General features: G+C 36.4%; 1 protein-coding gene across 1 annotated transcript in view; it reads right to left on the minus strand.

The window, feature by feature from the left end:
• The window catches only part of LOC113106820 (copine-5-like), a 70,891-nt gene that overhangs the window by 8,683 nt on the left and 36,293 nt on the right, over positions 1-25,915 (minus strand). The window contains exons 9-17 of the mRNA XM_026268839.1: positions 23,383-23,486; positions 23,061-23,165; positions 17,284-17,325; positions 16,910-16,985; positions 12,933-12,986; positions 11,871-11,932; positions 2,228-2,274; positions 1,941-2,122; positions 965-1,092 (exon numbers count right to left, since the gene is read on the minus strand). Coding sequence (XP_026124624.1) covers positions 965-1,092; positions 1,941-2,122; positions 2,228-2,274; positions 11,871-11,932; positions 12,933-12,986; positions 16,910-16,985; positions 17,284-17,325; positions 23,061-23,165; positions 23,383-23,486 — 800 coding nt within the window. The remainder of the gene's footprint in view (positions 1-964; positions 1,093-1,940; positions 2,123-2,227; positions 2,275-11,870; positions 11,933-12,932; positions 12,987-16,909; positions 16,986-17,283; positions 17,326-23,060; positions 23,166-23,382; positions 23,487-25,915) is intronic.

A 25,915-nucleotide genomic window follows, 5' to 3' on the forward strand; every position in this document is an offset into this window, starting at 1 on the left:
GGAAACACAAGCAATCTGTCAAAGCATCTTTCAAAAGTGCATTATGTGTATCGACTGCCTAGCTAGCTCGTCTCTGGTTGTTGCCCCATCTACATCAGGTATGTATGCTAAAATCATGTTGAATCAACGTTGTTCACGTCATTTAAAATAAATGTAAAATCTCCCTGGTTTGCTAACCTTACGTAGAAATTCTGTTGATTTCTTTTGGGAAAAATGAGAATGAAATCAACATATTTTCTACTTGTTTTTAAAATTCCAAATAAGGAAAAATCAGTATATAAATGTAAACATTTATTTGGCTAACTTAAATGCACAGCACCTTAAGTTAGTTTACAAAATAGCCAACTGCCACATTTTGCAACCTTTTTATTATATATAAAATTTATTTTTATTTATTTTTTTTAAGCTGCAGCTACTATGAACCAACCAACTCCTCCTAACACCTCTGGTCCAAGACAAGCCCATTATTAATTTTACATAAAAAATAAAATAAAGAAATGTTAATTCTGTTCTCAAATTGTTCTTAAAAAAACACACACACAACACAAAGTACCGATAAGAATACCGTTAAAGTACCGGACTGTTAAGCAGTATCGGTAAGAGTAGTAATACCGTTAAAACCTTAACGTTACCCATCCCTAGTGCAGACAGTTTATTTTTTTAGATTTTCAGTCTTGTTTGTCTGGCACCTTGGTGGTCGTGAGTGTGGTGTAACTCCTTCTTAGCCAACAAGTCCCAAAACAGATGAAAATGTGATCTTTTGTTTTTCCAAAACTGTAAAGGCAAAACTCAAAATAAAGTCTGTCATGACTAACATTTTTATTTGACTGAGCAAAGACCATTTAATAGGACCATTTTCTATTCATTTGAGTGTAGAAATCAATCTCAGCACTGATTTACACAGGATAAGTTTTCAACTCTGACAGCATGCTCCTTTGAGCAAATGCTGTTGCATTTTTCTTACCTTGCTACATGGTTGATGACAGGAGCAAAATTGGTGGGTCCGTAGAGCTGGACAGTCTTCAGGCTCTCGTGGTAAGCCTCTAGGATACCCTCCATCCCATTGCAGTATGGGTTATCTACATTACCATTCTTCAAAGAGAACACCAGAGATCAGTTAACACTATGCCTCTACTATCAAGGCCAACTCAGCAGACTTATCAGAATATTTTACATTTCTCAAGATATCCGTCATTATTCATTTGAATATAAAACTCTAGAGCATAGAGTATTCATTTGGGTGACTATGCAATAGAATTTGCGCCACATCAATGAATTTTACTGTGGATCAATTGATTTCAATGGCGATTATGCGTCTCAGGCTGCATACTAAAAACCAGTTTTGCACATTCATATTCTTTAAACGTACCATCAAAACTTTCTCTAGTGTGGCAGCCTTAGGGATCTCAGAATCTGTTCGCTATTTTATGATTCATCATTAGATAATTATTCATGCTCTAAGGACAGTGATACTTGAAAAGTGAAGCAGCAAGAATGAAAATGAACAGTCATGATCCTAAGTTCCAGCACAGGGAAAAAGAGGTGGAAGGAGGAGTAGCTGACGGAGGACTAAAAGAGAAAGAGCGAGCGAAAACTAATTAAGAGACTCAAAAAGCTCGACGAGATGAGGGTTTGGCACACACACATCATGAATGCTTGGGTAATGTTAATGAGCAGGAGTGTCAGGAGAGCCTTATTTAAACATTAAACAAATTTAACTGAGCATTACTAATTACAATATCACCAAAATATGTGCAAACAACTAAATAAATACTTCAAAACAACCATACATACCCTCACACATTAAAATTCACAAACCAACATTACTCAGAGTGTCTAAATATCATGGCACGCATTTAGGATACAAACAGAAATGACTCTGGATGTGCACCAGCTAGCTGTGAAATCCACATAATCTATCACATCTAGGAAACAGGTACCAGGGGAAATTCATGGGAAACCCGGCCATCAGGAGGAAGCTTGGCTCCAAAGCCCAATGCAGGAAACATCTTATCGCTGTCATAGTCCTGAATGATCTCGCCCACGGCCTTCAACGCCATGGCATACGCGTTCATCTGATAGGGGTTCATGTAATGCAGGGAGGTAGACTGAGAAGGGTTCCCTAGAGTTTAAAGAGAGAGACAAATCATAAATTAAGGCAAAATCTGATTCTGTCCAATCAATCAACCAACCAATCCAATCAACACTGAAAAAAAATGATCCTTACCATTGGACGCAGTGAAGTCAATGGCCACTGTGAAATGGATCTGAGTGCTAGAGAGAGAGAGAAAAAGGAGAACAGAAGAATATCAAATGAAAGAATTTCAATATAAGCCGACATTTTCACACATTACAGATGTGAGAACCTGAGGGTGAGGCTTAACAAAGGTGATAGATCCTGATTCACCCCAAATTGTGGCACAGATCACACTTCCAGCTTGAAAACACTCCAATGTTTCCACTCCCGCTGTTCGAGAGGTTGGTGTAATTACCATCCGCAGCCCTGCACTGTCGTCTCTCTCACCTGACAGGCAGACAGCCAACCACCCGCTCAGCAGCCAGAAGTTCCTCACAATCAACTCTGCCTTGTGGGCAGATCCAACATCTATGTAAACCCACTTCTTGTTCCTCATTTTTTAAAGGGCAACAGTGAAACTGGTCTCAGAACAGCAGTCGAGGAAGAATTCCACATACAAAATCGCCAAACATCACATATTTGGTCACAGCTCCTATGTTCCTATACTGGAACCAGTGGGAACTCCCATTTATTTCTGTATTACTGATGCTTATCATGCAGAGAGACTGGCTGGAGGACAGTACATTCACTAGACACAGTATGGAGCCAGTGATTACCCACGGATTCTGATAGCTAGAGTTCAATGGGCATCAGTGCACAGTGCAGGGACGTATCTTTTAAAAAACAGCCCTTTGGATAACAATTTCTTTCAATCAATCCAAAGAAGAAATTTTATAATGTATATCAGTGTATTATATACAGTGGAGTCCAAAATCTACAAGTAAAAATGGCATATTTTTTACATTTTATTTGTCATTTAATAACTTATTAGTCACAAAATATTTATTTGTATTATTATTTTTCATTTTCACTGTTTCAGTTTATTCCAGGTTCAAGATACTGTAAATTTCACTGGAATTAAAGCAATGCTCCCATGGCACATAAATAAATAAACAAAAAAATAAAAATGTCCCAGTTAGTTTTCTACTGTCGTATCTCAATACAATGTAAAAAAAAAATAATAATAAAAAAAAGATGAATACAAATAAATAAGCATAAAAACGTAGGCATACATAGGTCCAAATATTTCGTCTCACTCAGAAAGCATTATCCTTTGTAAAACTGCTTTGGTACAATATCTATTGTGAAAATATGTGAAAATCTTGTTAATACTGGCATTTTTAAATGGCCATGACACATTGAATTGAATAACGACCATTTTTGTTTAGTTTGCTTTTGTTTTTCTCTTTATCTGCCTTTACATGAACAGAAAGCACTGAGCTCACAAAAAACAATCTGAACACCTGCACAATTGAACTGACAAACAAGTTTTTCTGCTGCTGATGGGAGTACAGAACACTTGTACAGCTAACCTCTGAAGCACTGAAAAATATCATAATGACATCTAACATCTGAATCTCAATGGCTCTCCCCTTTCGGCGTGAACTCCGTGCTCTCAGTGCAAATGAGAAGTGAGCTCTGGACGAGAATGTCGGAAAGCATGGAGTCTGAAGTCAGTGAATATTTATGAAACATTTGCACATACACACAAAGACACCATCCTCTGATGCGAGTGTGTAAAACGCAAAAAACGAAATGGGGAAAAAAACATTTCAAAGAAGGCCCTGATCAATATGCGTCTACAGCTGTCATTCAAACACAACCCCTGCAGCGAGATGTTTTCCTAAGAGCTGATTCATCAGTGATGGGTCAGCAGAGAGTAATTATGTATTTCAAAAATCCAACGATTCGGGCCAAATCATATTCATATGCAACACAGGGGTATTGTGTTTATGCAAAGACCTTGGTTGAGGACCAAAAGACTGAATCCTTTTTACAAGCCTTTATTATTATTATTTAACAGAGCACAATATAAACAGGAAGGGGGGGGGGGGGGGGTGCAGCACAATAGTGATTAACAAGCACTGGTTATGCTCTTTTATCTTCATTTATTTTTTCCAGTCTATCTCAAGGTTATTTATTTATTTATTTATTTTTATTATTACTGATATCTCCAGGCACAAAGCTGGGACTGGTGCATTAATCTGCATTATACCGGGAACCTCAACAGCTCCTTTAGTGGAGACAAGAAACCTCCGAGAGCTTTTGGACCGGAGCTTTTATATGAAGAACATTTATCTTAATGCTGGAATTCTGAATGTCATCTATAGGAGTGAAAAAACCCTAGCTAGACTAGAATGATATAGAATGATGGGATTGTGACTGTCACATTAGCAACAGTGCAGACAGATGTGTTTTACATTTATGATAAATTAACACTTTTGATCCAATGAATGCAAAAAGCACTGACAGATTTTTTTATATAAATATATTTTGTAAATGTGCTAATGTCTAACTTGATCCATGAACTCACACATCTCTGCAATGCGGTAGTTTGGTATTTCTTCGCTTTATGGTTATGAGTGTCTTGTGTCTTTATAAAGCTAGATTCCCCTCATGAGTTCTTCAATGACATTTTACACAATATCTCACTCTGGCCCAGGATGAAGTGCAATCTGATGACTCCAAGAGACCTCTAAAAATCTAATCACCTATATAAAAAAAGTGATTTACTTGAAAAAAAAAAAAGAAAGATCAAAAGCATCACATTTCCATGAAAAGGTGCTTGTGTCTCTTTCTACTGTATCTCCCACTGGAAATGAATCACAAATCTAATCTTAACGATTTCACTTAGCCAGCAAGGAAATAGATCAATCAAAATAGTGGAGATCAATGGAGACCGTTTCTCAAGTCCCCATAATCTTTTCCTTTAAGGGTTTCAGAGGAGATCTCAACAATATCACAAACTGTGTTCAGTTTAACTAGGGCTGTAGTACTCGAGTCCGGTCTTGGACTCGAGTCCGGACTCGAGACATTTTTCTGTCGTCTCGGACTTGTCTCGGACTCGTTGAATTTGCACTCGGACTTGTCTCGGACTTGGCCATTGGACTCGCCAAGTCTTCTAGTTGGTCTCGACCGAGTCCAGCAAAAAAATTAAATAAAAAATGTCTCCTTCAAAACAAAACCACATTTGCATGATGTCGCGACTGAAAACGTGTGGAAAACGCTAGGCGCGCCGCTCTCCTTATTTCCGAAGCACTGTAGCCTGCGCTTGCGCTCCAGTGGCGTCTGCTGTTGCTGGGCAACCATGACCCACTCTCCATGATGACGCAGAAGTTTCAGCAAAGAATAAATGGATTTCCAGCACTAAACATCCCTTGTAGTAGCTTTGCTAATAGATTCATTTAAAAAATGGCTTTCCTTGTACAACTATGATCATCTGTTTCTCCATCTTGCCTTAGCTTTCAGTATTGTTCCGGGAAAGGATGTGCATGACCAATGGTGCACTTACTGCGACCTGAAAAGTTTAGATGTTTCTAATTTAATTTTCTACCTGTTAGATTGTGTTTTATTTACGTCTACACCTAGATAGCCTTTGATAGCCTAGATAGCCTCTTTTTTTTATCAATAAATGCGTATTAATGTATAGCCTTATGCAACAATTACATATGTAAATTTTAAAAACTTTATATATGACATTACATATTTACATTTTCATGTAACAGCCAGTATTTGTATCTGTAACAATCACAAAATTTTTCCTATCTGCATTCGGATACAACATCGTACAGTTACTTGATAAGACTGTTATGACTTTTTATATATTTTTTCGTAGTTATCACTGAACAAGTATGTCGTGTTAAACTGAAATAATTATTAATTTCTAAAATAATATTTATCATGCAAGCAGAGAGTCATGACAAACGTTTAGTGATCATTTGAACACGACTGAATCTATTCAATGCACACATTCTCATTACGCAGAACACTTTGAGCGAGTCTTAATGTTAATGAACTTCACTAAACAGATGTGTGTGTTCCGCGCAAACCAGCAAAAGGTAAAGATGCAAACATGTAGGACAAGTAGACAATGTATCCGAATCGAAGCTGATTATTAGCCTGCTCTTGAGAGAGAACTGATTTGGTTTTTGAGAGACTGAGACGCGCAGCGCGGCTGTTTGATTGGTGAGCGCGCTGTGCATATTCCATTCATTCGTATCATATGGTAGCCTAAGCTTTCAATCTTTGCCTTTTAAATATATACAAATAATATAACGTGTAGCTATGATGTATTATTATAGGTAAAATTACTCTTGCAACGCTCTGATTTCTGAGAGATGCGCAGAGAGGCGACAACAATGCGGTGTTTGATTTGCGCTCTTTTCACTCATAAAGTTTACATTCATTCACTTCTGGCGCTGATGCCCTGGCTCACCTGTTATCTAGCAAACACCAGACTCTGTCAGCTTTAGCCGAGTATTCATGCAGAATTATTCCTTGAGCGTTATTCGTTTTTTAAGCCATTATCCGTGCCATATTCGGCTTCAGGCACAACCCTAATTATTACATTACATATGTTATTTTTACATGCAACATAGATAAGGTCATATAGTAACAGCTCCACGCAATATTGTAATTCTAAAATTCACGTCGTACTTGCAAACACTTTGTATTCATTATGGTTAATGCATGCTGGAGTAGTCGATTGTTTCCGACAGAGCTCGACTAGTCTATGCAAGCACTAAGTAGCTACAGTATGACAAAAATGTCGCTGTATTTGTGTGCGCATGCCCAGTAGAGCCAAACGTATCCATTCTAGCCTTGCTGCGCGCATTTGTCATATCCCGAGCTTTGCGTGTGTCTGTGCACTGTGCCAATTAGGCATAGTCATATACATTTTTGACCACAGATATAATGTCAACAAAAAATTAAGTACATAAAAATTATAAAAGTTCCAAACTTTGTTTGTTTATCCAAGTTTAGCTCCCAGGTCGGACTGGGGGTAAAACCAGTACTCATTAGCAAGGCCCCAAAGGAAGAGAGGGCCCTTGAAAAGTATGAATCTGAAATATATATTTTTTACCTGGATATTTTCATGGGTGGGGGCCATGGGGGCCCATCAGGACTGCCTATGCATAGGGCCCAGGATCTTGTTTAACGCCCCTGTTAGCTTTAACCCTCAAGCTCTTACTAGACACACTAATCTTCCAGGTGTTTTAAGGCCAGTTGGAGCTAAACTTTTCAGGACATTGGCCATCCAGGATGTAGTTTGGAGATCCCTGTCCTACAGAGTTGTTACTTTGCACATGCTTTTGATCATTACAAATAATAATGTACAATTATTTTCTTAGAATAGGAGATATGCTTTCTCTCGCATCACAAACATTATCAGTAGTTAAGTATGTGGTCTTGAAGAGGACCCTTTTTTCTCTCATTTGGACTCGGTCTTGGACTTGGACTCGAAACTTTTGGACTTGGACTTGACTTGGACTCGAACCTCTTTGGACTCGGTCTTGACTCGGTCTCGACTAGTCCTGGACTTGGACTTGACTTGGACTCGACAAAGCCGGACTTGACTACAGCTCTAAGTTTAACTGCTCAATAGTCAAAGATTTCTCAACAAATCCTTCCAAAACTAAATAATCTGAGCTATACTACTCTAAAATTGAATCTGTTTTACTTCTAAGTTTGTCAACAATCATCTCATTTGTGTCTAGTTTGTTTATAAAAATATGTTTAATAAGACTGTTTAACATTCTTTTAAATATTTTTCTATGAATAAATGTTGAGCCTAATGTAAATGTGATTAACAATCCAGACAGAAGTTCTTCCATGCAGTCCGTTTCTTTTCAAAAACATGATTAAACATTTAATAAGGTCCTCGGAAAAAGGTTTTAAATTTTACATGAACTCTGAGAGCTACCTTTATGACCTGCACTATAATTAACTTCTCTCTTAAGACATGATTATTTCACTCATTCGCAGCAGTAAAAAGAGAATCCATCTCACTCTCTGAACCAGGATATGATGATTTAAGAACGAAATAGGGTTATGTATAGTCCTCTTTGTAAAGAGGAAAGTGAATGAAACATGTAGCAATGGGAAATCCATACAAAGGTCTGCTTCAGCGTCAATATTAAAGGTCAGAGTCTGATGGAGAAAATAATAAAGGTGAAAACCTGACAGAAAGCAGTTTGAGTGTGGACAGAGTGATCGGAGTCAGTGTGAACTGAACGTGGCACACAGGGCGATATCAGAGAGATATAGATTACTCCAGTGTGAAAGGTCAGCCATGTCTTTGGATACTCACAGATCATAGACTGTTTACGTTCTCACTTGCTTTATTACTCTGCCTCTTTCTTTTATATTTTTAGACATTTGCCACATTTATTTTAATAAACCCAAAACTCTCAGGTGCAAAAGCTGTCACTGGAGTGATACCTTTGAAAAAGCACACCTTTGTACCTTATTTATCCCCGAAGCATACATATTAGTGCATAAATGGTCCATTTTCAAAACAGATTTTTTTTTTTACTTTTCTTGAGAGTGTAGATACATGATAATAAAATATATTAAATCACCAACCACTTTAACTGTAAAACACTTGTTTTTCGCTAAATAAATCTAAACAGCCTTAAGATTTCAAAATTTTGGAGACACCAAATTTATTTTTCATAAAGAAATAATACTATTATTCAGCAGGGATGCATTAACTTGATCACAAGTGAAAGTAAAGACATTTATAATGTTACAAAAGATTTTTACTGCTGTTATTTTGACATTTCTATTCATCAAATGTATTAAAAATGTATCACAGTTTTTACAAATCTGCAGAACATGTTTCTTGAGCAGCAAATCAGCTTATTAGAATGATTTCTGAAGGATTATGTGACACTGAAGACTGGAGGAATGATGCTGAAATTTCAGCTTTGACATCACAGGAACAAATTACATTATAAAATATATTAAAACAGAAAACAATTGTTTTTAATTGTTACAATATGACAGTTTTTAATATTTATTTATGGTGAGGTGTTTTACATGTAATCCTCACAACTGTTTGTTGGTTTTATGTTTAAAACAAGGGGAAAAACTATTTGGCAATGCTTGCCAACAGGTAGCTGAACAATTGTTTTGAGGTACCAAAGCACAAGATATTAAGACAAAAACAGTAAAACAGTAATTTTACTAACCACCCAGGCCACAACACCAAAGTCAAGTCCAGAGCTAGAAACATTGTTGCTCCCTCTCTCAATCTCTTAAACAGCACAGCCTGACTGACAGACAGAGTGAGAGATACTGGGTGATATCTGTCTCCAGCAGGATGAGACACACTAGTATCTTTAGCTGTGGGACAGGAACCATGGCAGGAACTTATCAATATTGGATCACAAAAGGCTGGAGAGAGCAGAACATTCAAGCCACTAAGCACGGTTATCGGATTAATTGCTTGCTGTTGCAGTCACACATTACAGCTGATAAAGCAGGTGAATCTGATTTCATGCTGATTGTTGAATCTCATCCATGAACCATTTAAAGTGAGAGAGCCAGGCATCACTCACTCAACACAACAGACAGGTTGCAAACCAGTTTTCTTTCTTTAACCAACTACTGTCTAATAAGTCAATGAAGATATAAAATATGAAGATTCCTCCAACAGGAACAATTGTATCACAATAATGATCTACAACAAATTTAAGAATGCTTTAGGAAAATCAAGGCAAATGCTGAATAAAGACAAAACTGCCTTCTAACTGGATGAAAACCCCTCCAAAAATTATATTATTTAACAATTAAAATGACTTTATTAATATAAATAGATGTACATGCTAGCATTCAAATGTTTAGGGTTGATTGAAGTCTTATTCTCAACAAGGATGAAATTATCTGATGAAAAGTACTGTAAAAACTGAAATATTATTAAAGGTGCCATGTGTAAAAATTGAGGTAAAAATATCCAAAAAATTACCTACACGCATCAAAAGAATGAGAAGAAATAAGGGCGATGATGTCATTAAAAAATGTCAAGTTATAGAGCTGCAGAAATATCAACCTTAATTAGCATTAGCATTACTATCCCCGGCCCGACAGGTGTCGTAATACCAGTTTCGGCCATGGGAGGCGGTATAGAGGCAACATAACTTGAACCTGATGTCAATCATGTGGAAAGTACAGCCCACTACTTCAGTTCAGGGAAGAGAGCGGAAGGATGGCTGAAGCCCTTGGCAAGAGACCCCTACCACCACCACCCGCTACAGGGAAACAACCGCGCTTGATCGATATTATGTATGAGGAATACATTTTGGTCATTTGTAGCCTACTGTATCTTTCAACAGTGTTCGTGGTTTTTTACTATAGTAGAGATGATCGGTTCACGTGCGCTAGGGATCTGCCGTGTAACATTTACAAGTGCCAAAATGGTATTGTTTGAATTGCGTCATAATTAAAAATAAAATTTAAAATAATAATAAAGATTGACAGAATCTGATATTTTTTTATATCATAACTAACCTGCTCTGTCTAGTCTGTTGGTCTCCGTGTGAAAAGAGTCAATTGTGTGTGTCTCACGATGAATGCTTGAGAGTTGGCAGCTCTGGTTACGTTGGTTGGCGCTAGCTTGGTCAACATCAGCTTGACGTCTGATGTTGACCAATGATGTTGACAGAATGCTGTCTGTCAAATTAATTTAATTCAAATAATGTGTATATACAACTCAAAATGTAATATGAACAAAACGAATATGAACATTTTCACTGGTAAAGGTGAAGGGGAGTAGCTTGAAGATGTCATGTTTAAAAATCACTTGACATCACCCAACGTTCCTCTGGAGGCAAAACGTCCTCTTAGGCTTTGGCTATGGATCTAGGGTTATTGTGAAGGTAGGGGCGAAGCATAGAGACTATGCAGTTTCTCGTTTGTTACTCTAGAGTAGACCAATTCACTTTATTGAGGCATACTGCCCCCATCTGGTATGGAATGTGGAGTATGATTTGATTTTTTTGCCAGACATGACACATGGCACCTTTTAAAGTGCTACTTTATATTTTAAGATTCTTTGATAAATAGCAAAAGTTGAAAAGAACATTTATTATTATCATTATTATAAAAAAAACTTATTTTAACCAGTTTATTTTTATTATATATATTTTTATGTATATATATATATATATATATATATATTTTTTTACAGACAGGATAAATCTTAACAGTAAAGTATCTTAACAGGCAGGATTCGGAAATACTCTGATGTCTTCCTATCTCCTGTTACTGCCTGTCAGTGCAGCATTTTTCAGGTTTAGGGAGCAGGCTTTAAGTCAGAGATAACAGACACAGAGTGGACAGCAGGTCATACTTCCTAATGCCAGACATATCAATGGATCAGACCACAGTATAAGGTCGACGGCTCGAAGATGTCTTCCACACTACTGGCATCCGTGCACAAGGCCAGCCTTTCATCAGTGCAAACTGAAGAGGACTTGGCAACCCCTGAATGCTGATTACAGTAGCTACGACAATAACTGTGTTTGTTGTTCTAGTTTAACATTTAAGGGGTTACTCAGGTCTTGTTTACCGGAGCTCCTTCCCAAAGCTGTTTGATGAGCTGTTTGACGCCATTACTGTGATAACATCCCGACGGCTTCATCAAGATTCTGACCTTTACATCCGCTGAGAATGTTTACAAAAATTACATGTTGTGACACTGTGATTTCAGAAGAATTTTAGAAAAGTTTTAATACTGTTCAGTACATATGCTTACACACCACAGGGTGATTGTGTGTATTTTCGTCCGTACCCTGCTTTGATGTAGTCCAGGAACGTGTGTTCGGCCTCCACCGAGAATGAAAGCAGTGTCACCTGGGTAATTGAGCAACAAAGAACAGCATATGATCACAAACCACATCTGCAATGAAACAATCCATCATGGCATTATGCAAAGACTTTTCTCTCAGCTGTCAAGGCCACACAGTCTTTTTCATTAGTACTGTCATTAGACAACCAGAATCTTTCCATGTTGGGAGGAAGACAGGTGATGGACTATTCATTTGAGTTTTGATTACAATCTCAAAGCCAATTCATGGCAGTCAATGCGGAGAGTCTTTGTGGATCATCAATCACTGTTATCAACCCAGACCTCCAATATTACTTCCTCACTGCTCACCTTATCAGAGGATGAAACAGAAAGCACTATTCAGTCAGGGGACTCAGATCTCAGATTCTCAAGTAATTTATCTGAATAATATCCAGACGTTCAGAGTCTTTGTGGAATACAGCTGGACAAAATTAATCTATGTAAGAATGCAGTGAATGCAATGCATAAAGCTCTTTGTTTTCGGTGTTTTTCTCTAGTTTTCTAGTAAAAAAAAAAAAAGATATGAACATCCTGGAAACAGGACAAAATTCATTTGAGATGCAAAATTGTTCTGTTATTGTTAACTATATGTATGTATGTATAGAAATATATATTTCTATAAGCTAATTTTAAAATGTTAATAAATCTAGAAATAATACTTAAATAACAATGTTACTAAAGAGAGAGTACCATTGTTCTGAAAAACGAGAACTTGTTATTAGAGAACATCTCTTGAATTATTTTTATTATGTTGAACAAATATTATTTTTTCTTGTTTTAGGCATAACTATGACAGAATTTAGTTACATTTTCTTGAAGCAAGAAAAAAATATTTGACAGTGTGATAAGAAATGTAAACTTAATTTAAGATATATTGAAAATAAATCTTATGTTATGCAGTAGTACTTCTAAGGTAAGTTTAGCATGTTTAAATGTTTGTGCTGGAAAACGAGACAAAAATACTGATTTTGCGCAGGATTTTAGGCAAGCAAATTCACTACTCACTGTGCCAGAGTTGATGTATCTCCTCTTTTTGAGTTTCTTTTTAGGGTTTACCACCTGAAAAAGAAAATGTACAAATGACACATAATTTCGTGGGAGTGTGTGAGAGACAGAGAATGAGAGAAAATGGTTCTTATTAGACCCATTACTTGTCCAAAAGAAGAGAAGTTTGAGAGCTCTGCTGCTGGATCATTCCCAGTCGTTTCTGTCCCACTTGCTTTTAAAGACACAACTGATCTAAGTGTTCAGATGCTTTGAGAAATCCAGTTCAGGTCGGTTACATACGCAACCTTAGCTAACAGTTTGGAAACCAGGACACAGATGATGTGATTTGTATGGATTGGGGTTTAACTGAACCGACACCGCAGCTTCTAGTGTTGTTTGTCCAACTCAATCCCCAGGAAACCCCAGATCCTTTCAGCACACCACTGGGACTGTCACACTCCTGCAGAACATCTCACCACCCCCTCACCCCACCACTGGGCTAATGCACACACACACACACACACACACAACACATTAAACACACTCCTCACTTCTACATAGCTATCTGTTACTCTCTCCTCCTTTCTCACATAAACACACGCTTTGTACCCTGTCATGCATTGGACGCATTGTTTTTTACTCTCTCTCTTCCATAAACCATCAAAAGCAATCTCTCACACTCATTTGCCGCTGCTGTACTTGCTGGCAGACAAAGTGTGATAATCACAGAGAGCAAATAAGGGAGACTTGAAATGGTGCAATTTTTCATTGCTTGCTGAATCTCTCATGGAACAGATATTAAGAAAATCCAACTCAGTGCAAATGAAAACTCAGGTTCTTAGATAAAACATTAGATTATGCATGTACAACATATTTTTTTGTTCATTATTAACTAAAAACCATCTCCAACATGGCTGGTACAAGTTGTCGGTATGGTCAGCACAGCATTAAAACATTATTATTACAGTATTATTAATATTATATAAAATAATATAAACATTATAACAAAACAATAATAATAATAATACTAGTAGTAGTAAGTAGTAGTTGTCTAAAAAGAAGCCTGAATACATTACCTAAAATGAGTGGAAATCATGTAATCATGTAACCCAGGTGTTTGTGTGTGTGTGTGTGTGTGTACTAGTATATATGGTTTATGAGGACACAAATGTGTAGGGTACTACAATGTATACATGGTTTATGAGGACACTTCCTGTGTTCCCATGAAACGAAAGGCTTAAAAAAACCATACAAACGGTGTTTATGAAATTCAGAAATTGCCAGTAGTTTTCTGTAAGGGGTAGGTTTAGGTGTAGAGTTGGTAATGGAAAATACAGTTTGTACAGTATAAAAACTAGTACGCCTATGGAGAGTTCCCATAAACCACAAAGTGTGTGTGTGTGTGTGTGTGTGTGTGTCCTTGGACCACAAAACCAGTCATAAGTAGCATGGGTATATTTGTAGCAATAGACAACAATACATTGTAAGGGTCAAAATGATACATTTTTATTTTATGCCAAAAATCAATAGGATATTAAGTAAAGATCATGTTCCATGAAGATATTTTGTAAATTCCCCATTGTATATATCAAAACGTAATTTTTGTTTACCAATATGCATTGCTAAGAACTTCTACCTTAGCTAACAGTTTGGAAACCAGGACACAGATGATGTGATTTGTATGGATTGAGGTTTAACTGAACCGACACCGCAGCTTCTAGTGTTGTTTGTCCAACTCAATCCCCAGGAAACCCCAGATCCTTTCAGCACACCACTGGGACTGTCACACTCCTGCAGAACATCTCACCAGTCACCCCCTGACCCCACCGCTGGGCTAATAAGTAATAAGTAGCATGGGTATATTTAAAGCAATAGCCAAGAATATATTGTATGGGTCAAAATCATACATTTTTCTTTTATGCCAAAAAATTCTATATGGTATTTAAGGAAAGATCATGTTCCATGAAGATATTGTAAATTCCCAACTGTAAATATATCAAAACGTATTTTTGATTATTAATATGCATTGCTAAGAACTTCATTTGGAACATTTTAATGGTGATTTTTCTCAATATTTATAATTTTTTTGCACCCTCAGATTACAGATTTCCAGATAGTGTATATCAGCCAAATATCGTCCTATCCTAACAAGCCATACATCAATGAAAAGCTTATTTATTGACGAATCTTCATATATGAATCTTTCAATTTCATTTTGTGGTCCAGGGGCACACATATACACATACATATAGAGTGCCGCTTGAACGTTTGTGAACCCTTTTGTGTTTGTGATTTGCAGAATCTTTGAAAATTTGGATAATTTTAACAAAATAAGAGAGATTATACAAAATGCATGTTATTTTTTATTTAGTACTTTCCTGAGTAAGACATTTTACATAAAATTTTTACATTTAGTCCACAAGACAAAAAAAATTCTGAAATGATTCAACCCCATTCAAAAGTTTGTGAACCCTTGGGTCTTAATAATGTGTGTGGTTACCTGGATGATCCATGACTGTTTTTTGTTTTGTGATGGTTGTTTACGAGTCCCTTGTTTCTTCTGAACAGTCAATTCTCCTCAGTGTGAAAAGATGGATTTCAAAAATCATACAGTCACTGCTGAAAACGGTTCAAATATGCAAAAGAATTAGCAGAACATGGAGGGAGGATTTTTCTGAAGAAAGTGCTCAGTTTAACTGTTTAGAACAAACAAGGGACTCTTGTTTAGTTTCCACTGTTATGCTGATGATACTCAGCTATATATTTCAACAAGACCAGATGAAACTTCAAAATGATCTAAGCTAACAGAGTGTGTTAAAAATGTAAAAGATTGGATGACCAATAATGTTATCCTATTAAATTCGGATAAGACAGTGATATTAATTATTGGACCAAAAAAACAGTACACAGAATCTCATAGATTACAATTTGCAACTAGACGGATGTATTGTTACTTCCTCTTCAACCAAAAATCTTAGTCTTATATTAGACAGCAAATTGTTTTCTGAAAACCATATTTCCCATATTACAAAAACAGCATTGTTCCATCTTAGAAACATCGCCAAGCTACGCAACGTTACCTGTTTCTGATGCAGAAAAGCTAATTCATGCATTTATTAACTCTAGGCTGGACTATTGTACTGCACTTCTAGGTGGTTGTCCTGCATCATCAATAAACAAGCTACAGGTAGTCCAAAATGCAGCGGCTAGAGTCCTTACCAGGTCAAGAAAATATTACCATATTACCCCAATTTTACAGTCTCTGCACTGGCTACCTATTAAGTTCCATATCAGTTACAAATTATCATTACTTACCTATAAGGCCCTAAATGGTTTAGCTCCTGCGTACCTAACTAGTCTTCTACCACCCTACCATCCATCACGCTCCCTAAGGTCACAAAACTCTGGACATTTGGTAGTTCCTAGGATAGCAAAATCCACTAAAGGAGGTAGAGCTTTTTCACATTTGACTCCCAAACTCTGGAATAGCCTTCCTGATAATGTTCGGGGTTCAGACACACTCTCTCTGTTTAAATCTAGATCAAAAACACATTTAATTGAATTTTTGTCTTGTGGACTAAATGTAAACATCTTTCATGTAAAATATCTTACTCAGGACAGTACTAAATAAAAAATAACATGCATTATGTATGATCTCTATTATTTTGTTAAAATTATTCAAATTTTCACAGATTCTGCAAGGGGTTCACAAAGTGGTACTGTATACATATATACCCATACATATTATGTAAAATGTTTACATAAACATATTATACAAATTTTATATAATGCATATATTTTATCATTATAAAACAACAGCAACAAAAATTATAAAACTTATCGGTGAAAAAAACAAACAAATTTAAGCTTACATACACAAACATTTTTATTTCTTCTCTGACACCATAAATTCATGAATCTAGAATCACTCTTTTATCTGAATACAGCAAAGCCTCTGATGATCAATGGATCAGTATCTGCTTCAGTGAACTCACCTCGTACACGTTGAACTGACTCTGACCACGAGAGAGCTCTCTGTAGCTGGTGGTGAACTCCCCGATAAAATCATGACTGAAGCACAAAGAACAACAATGAGACTCTTACGGTCTGTGATGATGAAGATAGATGGATTTGAACTTTTTTTATAAGATCTGGAGTGAACAGTATTTGTTACTGCCAGGTTTTTTACAGCAGAGCTGACAGCACCGCAAGAAGCTAGAGGGGAATTTTGCAGCTACGTTATCGAGTTAAAAATATGATTTGAAAAAAAGAAGTGCCTTTGTGTAGGGTGTACCAAATACATACATAGGAGAATATATTACATAAATGTGTAGTGTGGGAAAAAAAACAAATGTGAATGTTTCTCTACCTGCCATCTCTGTCCCAGTCATACACCTCCACTTTAATTGACCTGAAAAATGAAAAACAGAACATGGTTTGCGATATTTCAGACTCGGAGCTGAACTGATGGATGCTTTCTGATTAAAACAGGGCTGAGAGGCTCTCTCTGTGGTTTTCATCTCCATGCTAAAACCAACCAATTACAGGCCATTATCCAGACAGTGCACTCTGAATTAAACAGCGGTCGGCAGGGACTGAACTCTCGGGCTTTGACACAGAGCAGCCGTGGAGCATCACTTCACCTGACAGGACGCAGGCGAGTTTCATTTAAACAATAATTAAATCTGAAGTTTTGAATAATTATAAACTCATTCTGTTCAAAGCAAGTTAACACAATCAGTTGTACAGAGGCGGCTGAGATTTGTAGACTCGTTAATAAAAATGGCTTTTGAGGGTAATAGCTTTAAACGGTATTTGGCGCCAAGGCATGTAACACTCTTGTTATTACAAAATGCAGGGATGTGCTTGAATTTACAGTTACAATACAAATTAATGAATAAAAAACAGGCAACTGTAAAGATTACACACAATTCAGCTGATCATTCTTCTTCCCTGTTAATAACTAGCCTAATGTACAGTTGCAATCAAAATTACTCAACCCCCTAGAGACTGCAGTACTTTACAAATACAAGCTTTTCTGAAGATCCAGGATAAAATAAAAATTGCATCTATAACAGTTCACTGGCATATTAAAAGTGATATTGTCAATATATAATGTCATATTTTTGAGTTATAAGATTTTTTAATAATACTGCTATGTCATAATTATTCAACCCCTATTAAACATGGCTGTTTTTAAATCACTTATTTGCATGGTGGGGAATGAAACAGTCTCAAAACACAATTAAGCTTTTAGAAACTCTATTAAAAACAGAATTAGCTTGAGCTGTTACACATACAGTTAGCCCATGCATGATTTTAAAGTTAAGCAGCAAAAATGTCAACAGAGATCTCACAAAAGCTAAAGAGAATAAATATTGTATTACTTTAGAAAGACTAAGACTATATGAAGATTTCCAAGACATTGAAAGTTCCTAGAGACACAGCTCTCAGCCTTATTCCCTAAGTTTAAAGTGTGTTTTACCAGAAAACCTTTGAGGGTGTTGGAAGAAAAAGCACAATATCATAAAACATTTAATCAGAGCAACTGAGAAAAACCTGCAATGTACAGCCAAAGACCTGCAAGATGACCCGATGAAAGGAGGGAAACCATTTCAATGCAGCGTGTAAGAAGAACACTAGACAAGTATGGCCTTCATGTTGAGACATCTTGCAGAATACCACTCTTGATCAAGAAGAACAAAAGGCCATCTTGAACTTGATAAAATTTATTTGTGTAGACCTGTGGAGCTCTGGAGGAATGTTTTATGGGGTGATGTGACCAAACTGCAACTTTTTGGACCCATGGATCAGCGGTATGTCTGCTGCAAAACAGGCAAAGTTCATGAGCAGAAGAACACCATCTGCATTGTCAAACTTGGTGGTGGATCAGTCCTGTTATGGGGTTTCTTTACTGTAGCAGGAAGTGGAAATCACGACTGTATGAACGAAATCATGGATTCTATCAGGCCATTTTGACAAGAATTGTGATGCCTTTGTTGCAAAGACTGAAGCTGATTATCAATGGACTTTCCTGCAGGACAGTCATCCCAAAGTACACATCCCAATCTACTTCTGCTTGGTTCAGGGATCAGTCATAGAATGTTCTTAAGTGGCCTGTTCAGTCTCCAGGCTTAATTCTCATTGCAAATATATGGTTGAATTTGAAGAAAGCAGTGGCAATGTGAAAACCAAAGATTATCAGTGATCTGGAATCGTTTTCATGCGAGGAATGGGCCAAAACTGTAGTAGAGAGGTGACAGAAGCTTCTAATCACTTACAGACAGCATTTATTGGTGATTTTAAAGAATAAAAGATTCTGCACAAAGGGGGTTGAATAATTTTGAACATGAATGTTTAGAGCCAGTTTGAATTTTATCATGATTCATCAATGTTCCATTCTCAGAATCACTCAAAAGTGTATTAACAAACTTTCTCTAATACTTTACTGTTGCATGTGTTGAATTGATTTCATAAAATGTTGTTCACCGCAGCAAAATGTCTTGCAGGTCAAGGGGGTTGAATAATTTTGATCGCAACTGTATGTTGTGTTTTGCATGCAAAATCTGTATGACTTTCTTATCTAGAACATAAAATAAAATATTTTAAAGAATGTTTCGACTTTTGTGTCCATGGTGCAAATGACAAGACAACATTGGGTTCTATTGACTTTCATTTTGTGGACAATTAAAAAAACCTGACACATTCTTTCAAATATGATTTTATTTGTATACATTTTATAAAGAGTGGCATCATAATAAATGTTGACATTTTCTTTTATAGGTGAACTGCAAGCTTAAACAGAAAGCCTCCACTGGTCAACAAGCTTCACAAGAAAAACCATGCTGGTTGATGGTAATTCATGCCTGCCCGTCCTTGTCTGTACTTGTTTATTTTTTTCACATGATTATGCTAGAAAAGTGGAAATGTGATGGTAAATCAGAAAAGAATATCTACCGTCATAGGATGCAAATGATGATTTTGTACAGTTGTTTGATTAGAATCATTTGCTTGTTGTTTACTCTGCAATGGTAGTAATGAAATCTCACACAGAAGGCACAGAAGCATCATCTGAGTTGGAATGAAAGAATGGACCTAAACACACAGCCTCATCTGAGCTTTTCCATAGAGTGCATGGGGAAACTCTCCATCTGCTGGTAAAGCAGACTGGTTCAGCTCTGGTGTAAGAGAACAGATGCAGCAGATTCATCAGAGATCATATGGCCCACATCCTGTCTATCAGTTCTCAGATTCCCTAAAGACAGGCAACCAGCAGTTTCACAGAATTTCAACTAAATAGCAAAAGGTCCAGTTCACAAAGAAGCTTGTTCTAGCCAAGAGTCTGAGTGATATGTAAGTGGCCAATCACAGATTATTTTATGTTTACTCTGAAATATATTACACCACAATAATAAACTAGAGTGGAGAAAATGATTATATTATATACACTACTGTTCAATTTTGGAGGGTCAGTAAGATTTCTTAAGGAATTAATACTTTTATTTAGCAAAGGATGTATTAAATTTGTCAAAAGTTGCAGCAAAGACTTTAAACTGTTACAAAAGATTTCTATTTCAAACAAATTATGTCTTTTTATTTTTTAAAGAACCCTGAAAAAAGATGATAGTTTCCACAAAAATATTAAGCAGAACAACTATTCTTAACATTGCTAATAATAAAAAAAATATTTATTGGACTTCAAATCAGCACATTTCTCAATATTAGTGTTTTTTCTGTTTTTATCAAATAAATGCAGCGCTCAGACATCTCTTTCAAAGACAATCTTGTCAAATCCAAACATTTGAACAGTAGCGTATATTTTTAAATAATGAAAAAATATTATAGAAAAAAAATTCTTCACAATTCAAAAAAAATACTAGAAAAATATAGGAAAATGTGTAGTCTGATTAGAATTTCTACGCCCTTTTATAGACTAAAAACTCCACTGCTTAACATAACTATTTTATAAGACATTCTACAGAAAAACAACTTCCACAACTCCCTACCAACCAGCCAGAGGTGCATGATACATCAGGAAGCCCTGCAGTATTTTTCTCTGTAAAGTCTGAGATGTTTCCCTCAGGAGCGTGGCTGATTGACAGGGTTAAGTGCTGTTCCTGTCTCTCCCCAAGATCACAGACAGATGCAGATCAGTTGTGACACTATGGGCAAATTATGGCTTCCCCTCATGTCAATCAAACCAAATTTGCTCTCATTTGTTTAAGACCCCTGAAGGAGACGCTACCCTCTTTGCTAACCTGATGCCACAAAAGCATTTGTCTCTGAAAAGAAAGAGACAAACACCCAGGAGATACACACTGATGGTCACAGCTGTTGAAAACTAACTCAGCTTGAGCTTTTGAACCGTATCAGCACAACCTAAGCTTATCATCAGTATAGAAGCACTTTTTCACATGTGATGTTTCTCAAATGAATCAAATAATTAAAAAATATCATACGCTTAGCCTTTTCCCAGTCATTGCATGACAATTTTTTTTCCTGGTGGAATACATACATGAAGAAGAAAGCCAAAATATTGAATGCAATGAATAAATATTTACTGAGTAATCCACTATTTTGTACCAGATTGCAGGGGGAAATTATGATAGGTCTATCAGTAAAATCTGTTGACTTTAGCAATCCTTTTTTGCATTATATGCCAATGGTCACAGTTCAAAAATGGGAAAAAATATAGATATATTTAATACTTCTCGATTTAGGTTTCATTGAATGAGGCATGGAAACTGCATGAACTGTTACCATTGGCATTTAACGCAGCAAAGATTGCTAAAGTCAACAGATTGGACTCTCAGACCAACAAATCTCTGTGTAAAAATAACAATGATACTGCCATCTTTCTAAAGTCATTCCATATTTTTGGAAGTTTGGGCCATTTGACACAGACTGACCCTATTCTGACTTAAATCCAATATATTAGGATCTGTATAACACATACAACTCTAAATACAGACATTTCTAACCGCAATATAAATACTCCTCTCTGCTGGCATCATTGCAGCAGGTAATAATTAGCACAGCACCACAACAGCTGGAGTTTCCCTTTCCTCTTTCGCTCATCTCTTTCACACGCACGGGTTCAGAGGCCAGGTGGGGACTGGGTGGCAGGTGGTTCTGTTCCCTGTGTCCTGATCGGCTATGACAGCTCTCAGACAACACACAGCTGCCAACATGTCTGCAAACCTCACCTGGGCCATGAAAATTAACACCCACACACACACATAAAAAGTATAGCCTACCAAATATTTATGAACACAACAAACTGATTGACACACACTGGATAGTACATAGACCTGTGGAGACCAACAAAGAGAGTGCAGTCCAAACACACAAATATCTGCTACACAAAAAGTACAAAGGAAAAATAATGTGTCCTTGTAGAGCACATAAATCACAACAGTGCAGAACTGTGAACAGGGCTGCTTGTGATCAAATAATGCTGATGCAATGAGTACCAGCAAATCTGGTCTCAACGTGCAACCGAATCAGAGAACACATGGACACGATTCCTCTCAACACACACATCCACAGAGTCTATTCTGCAGGATTCACAACACTGCATGCACATAAATGGGCACTTCTCCTCATTGTAATGTTAAATCCTTACTGCTACAATGATTCTAAATAAAGAAGCTTGTGCCCACAGGTTCATTAGCATAATACACGCTTAACCAACTACATATACTAAACATCTTTATATAGTCCTAGACTACATGTGATTGACTGCTTCAAACACATTTGTTACTCTGAAAAAGTAAGTACATTATTTTTTACATGACAAATATAATATAATATATAATATATAATATAATATATAATATAATATATGTTACTATTATTAATTGTATCATTTTTTAAATATCTATTTACAAATTTTGTCAAAAGAAATAAAAATAACAAAAACATAATATGTAAAAATACAATATAAGGAAATTTCTGTGATTTATGTGTGAGTTTTATCTAAAAAATATATATATTTATATATAAATAGACAAATCCATTACTGTGTGAAAGCTTTTGCCCACTGGTTTTACGCACATGCACTGTTAGTGAACGAGAGCTGTTAACAAGCATCAGTACATACTGACATGTATGTCTGTGTGTGTGTGTGTGTATGTGTGAGTGCACCTGTCATAATCTCCATTGCACAACGCTCTGACAGGAATGGTGAACGGCTGCCAGACGGGATTCAGTGTATTCTTTACCACTTCAGTTTTATGGCAGATAGTGAACCTAAGAAACAAAAAACAAAGATGTTAAACTCAAACAAAGCAGTAAACATTGCATGATTATATTTGATCACAGTTAGTTTGCACACTGTAAGCCTTAAGTGAGTTCTAAGAGAATTTTATTGGCTAGAACAATTTTCTTAAGACATCAAAAAAAAAAAAGAAAAAAGAAGACACGCTTTCCTGTCTGTGCCTTAGAGTGAGAAAGACAGCTAACTCACGTTCCGTCCTCATTACTTCTGTAGAACACCATGAACGGGTCAGAACGGCCAAAGAAGTCTTTCTTATCCAGCTTATTGGCACAGAACTGCATTGATGCACAGTCCTGAGATTGAGAGAAACAAAAGAAAGAGAGAAAGAAGGAAAGAAACAAAGAACAAGGGGGAAAGGGAAGGAAAATGGAAGGTAAAAGATGGAAATAGAGCAGAGAACAGCTAAATCTAGTGAAATCAGAGGCACGTTGCTTTTTCTTGTGCAGCTTTGATGAATGATAAGATTCTGGACCCTCAGGCACAATTCACCCCCCACCATGTCTACACAGCACAGCCATATACTGTATATGTACACATATTTTTATATACGTCATATGCTTCAGACTCATACTCCATTAAAATCTTTAAAGGTAAAAACAACTCGTCTTAGAACTATGAAATAAATAATTTGCTAATGAAAAGATTTCAGCCAAGTGAAGATGATGTCATGGCGGCAAAATACAGATATATTAAAAGAGGAAAAAAAAGGATTCACAATATAAATAACAATAGTATATAAATAATACTAAAATAACAGTCCACATGAATCATACATTTTTATTATTACCTGGAATTTCTCGGGATACAAATGAAAAACCGCCTGTGGCCCCTAAATGGGTATTTTGTGACCCAAATGGTTAATCTGAGTCTGGCATCAACACGCATCAGTTCCATTTGAACCAATTAGCCGCTAAACACTATCTTGCATTTAGAGTGCCATTCAGAGAATGATGAAATTGTAGGCTTGAGTCAGTGAGGAGAGACGAAGAGTGAGTGAGAGAAGAGATTGAAGGAGATATAGAACATTTCCAAAGGAATCATTCACATGATGTGCAGTTGATACTGCAAATTACACTCCAGTAATGACTGACATCATTGTAAACCTGCTTGCTAGGGGCTTCTCAGGCCAGAGGGATGTTATCAACACAATGGAAACAACCCTCATTAGCCATAATGGTATGGTGTGAGGTCTGACTGATATAAAGTCATTAGTCTTAATGGTATATCCACTGATGGACATGGCCAGTGGTCTTTCCACTCTCTAGGGACAATTCACCTTACATTTAATGGCCGAGGGAGCACTGCCTTCTATTACACATTGCCTGAATTGTTTCTTGACTAAAACTAAACCACAGTGTGTGGAGGACTTTGCACATGATTAACAGCCCCATTCAAACCAAGCATTCACAGCGATTATGATCCCATGAAAAGACCTTAGTGGCAAGATTAATTTGAGCTCAAAACTATTTCGGCAGAGGAAAACTAAAAATATTAACCTATGCTAGTTTTCTATGAGCAATTGAGCACAAGCGTCAGTCTTATAGTGGATGCAATTCTTTCTTCAGCAACAGTAAACAACTTAAATGACAGCATAGTTAGTTTTATAAATGACAGCCAGTCAAAGCATTTCACATCACAGCTAAAGCTGCCTGTCTTTGGCCACAATTTCCTTCAGAGATGAAACATTTCATTCATTATTTTGGATTTGCAGGTTTTATCTGGTTTCTGAATGGGATTCATCTATGTAACTTCTTGGAAAGAGACAGACTTTTGAAGATATTTGCAAACCTCATTCCTGCTATTAAGCGGAGGATTCGTCTCCACACGGTGCATTTCCTCATAGCAGTTCTTTGCATGTACCTGATCAAAACCCAGCCTTTCATAACATCCTGTAAAATCTTTTGATCTACCATGTGAAATATATATATAGATGAAGCAGATGTACCAATATATTACCCTCACAGAGTGGAAAAGCTTTTTGAGCATTTCAAATGAGCTTGAGTGAGGCTGCATGTGTGTGCAATAGATGGCTCAAATGAGCAGTCCTTTGTGTGTTTGAGCTTGTAGTCAGTGTAACATAGCCATTTACAACTCGGAAAAGCTGTAATTTACTCTGCACTGCTATTTCAGTGATTTAATGAGTACTATCACCAGTGACAGAGTTAACTTTACTAGACAGAGGGACGAAACTGGAACGTTCCAGTAAGACATGATAAAGAGATGGGAGGGAGAACTTTTTTTCCGACCTCCTCCACTAAATCTACAAATTGAATGCTTATATTTTGAAATGAAATGAAATATACTATATTGTTACTTTATTTTACTTAATTACTTTATTATTTTAAATTGATTTTAAATCACGTTACCATGCAGTCTAAAGAGAATATGATGAAATAAAATGACTGAGGACTGCAACATAAAACATGTTATTCTTTGTCTTTGCTGGCTAACTATTGTAGTCGAAACAAATAATTATTTTAGTTCTTTTAAGTTATTTTAATGAATTACACAAAGGGATTTAAAAGGTGTTTTCAACTCCTTTACTCTGAACAAACTGAATAAATCCATCAAAGTAGTTTGTAAATTAACATCTGTCTGACTTGAAATGAAGCAAGAATTCAAAACTTTCATGAAAATGCAATTAGTATCATTACAGATGATAGATACATTACAAAAGATACATTTTTCTTTTATTATATTTGTTGCAATAAATCCTATTTAA

Source organism: Carassius auratus, chromosome 8 (genome assembly GCF_003368295.1).
Source record: "Carassius auratus strain Wakin chromosome 8, ASM336829v1, whole genome shotgun sequence".
Taxonomy (NCBI): domain Eukaryota; kingdom Metazoa; phylum Chordata; class Actinopteri; order Cypriniformes; family Cyprinidae; genus Carassius; species Carassius auratus.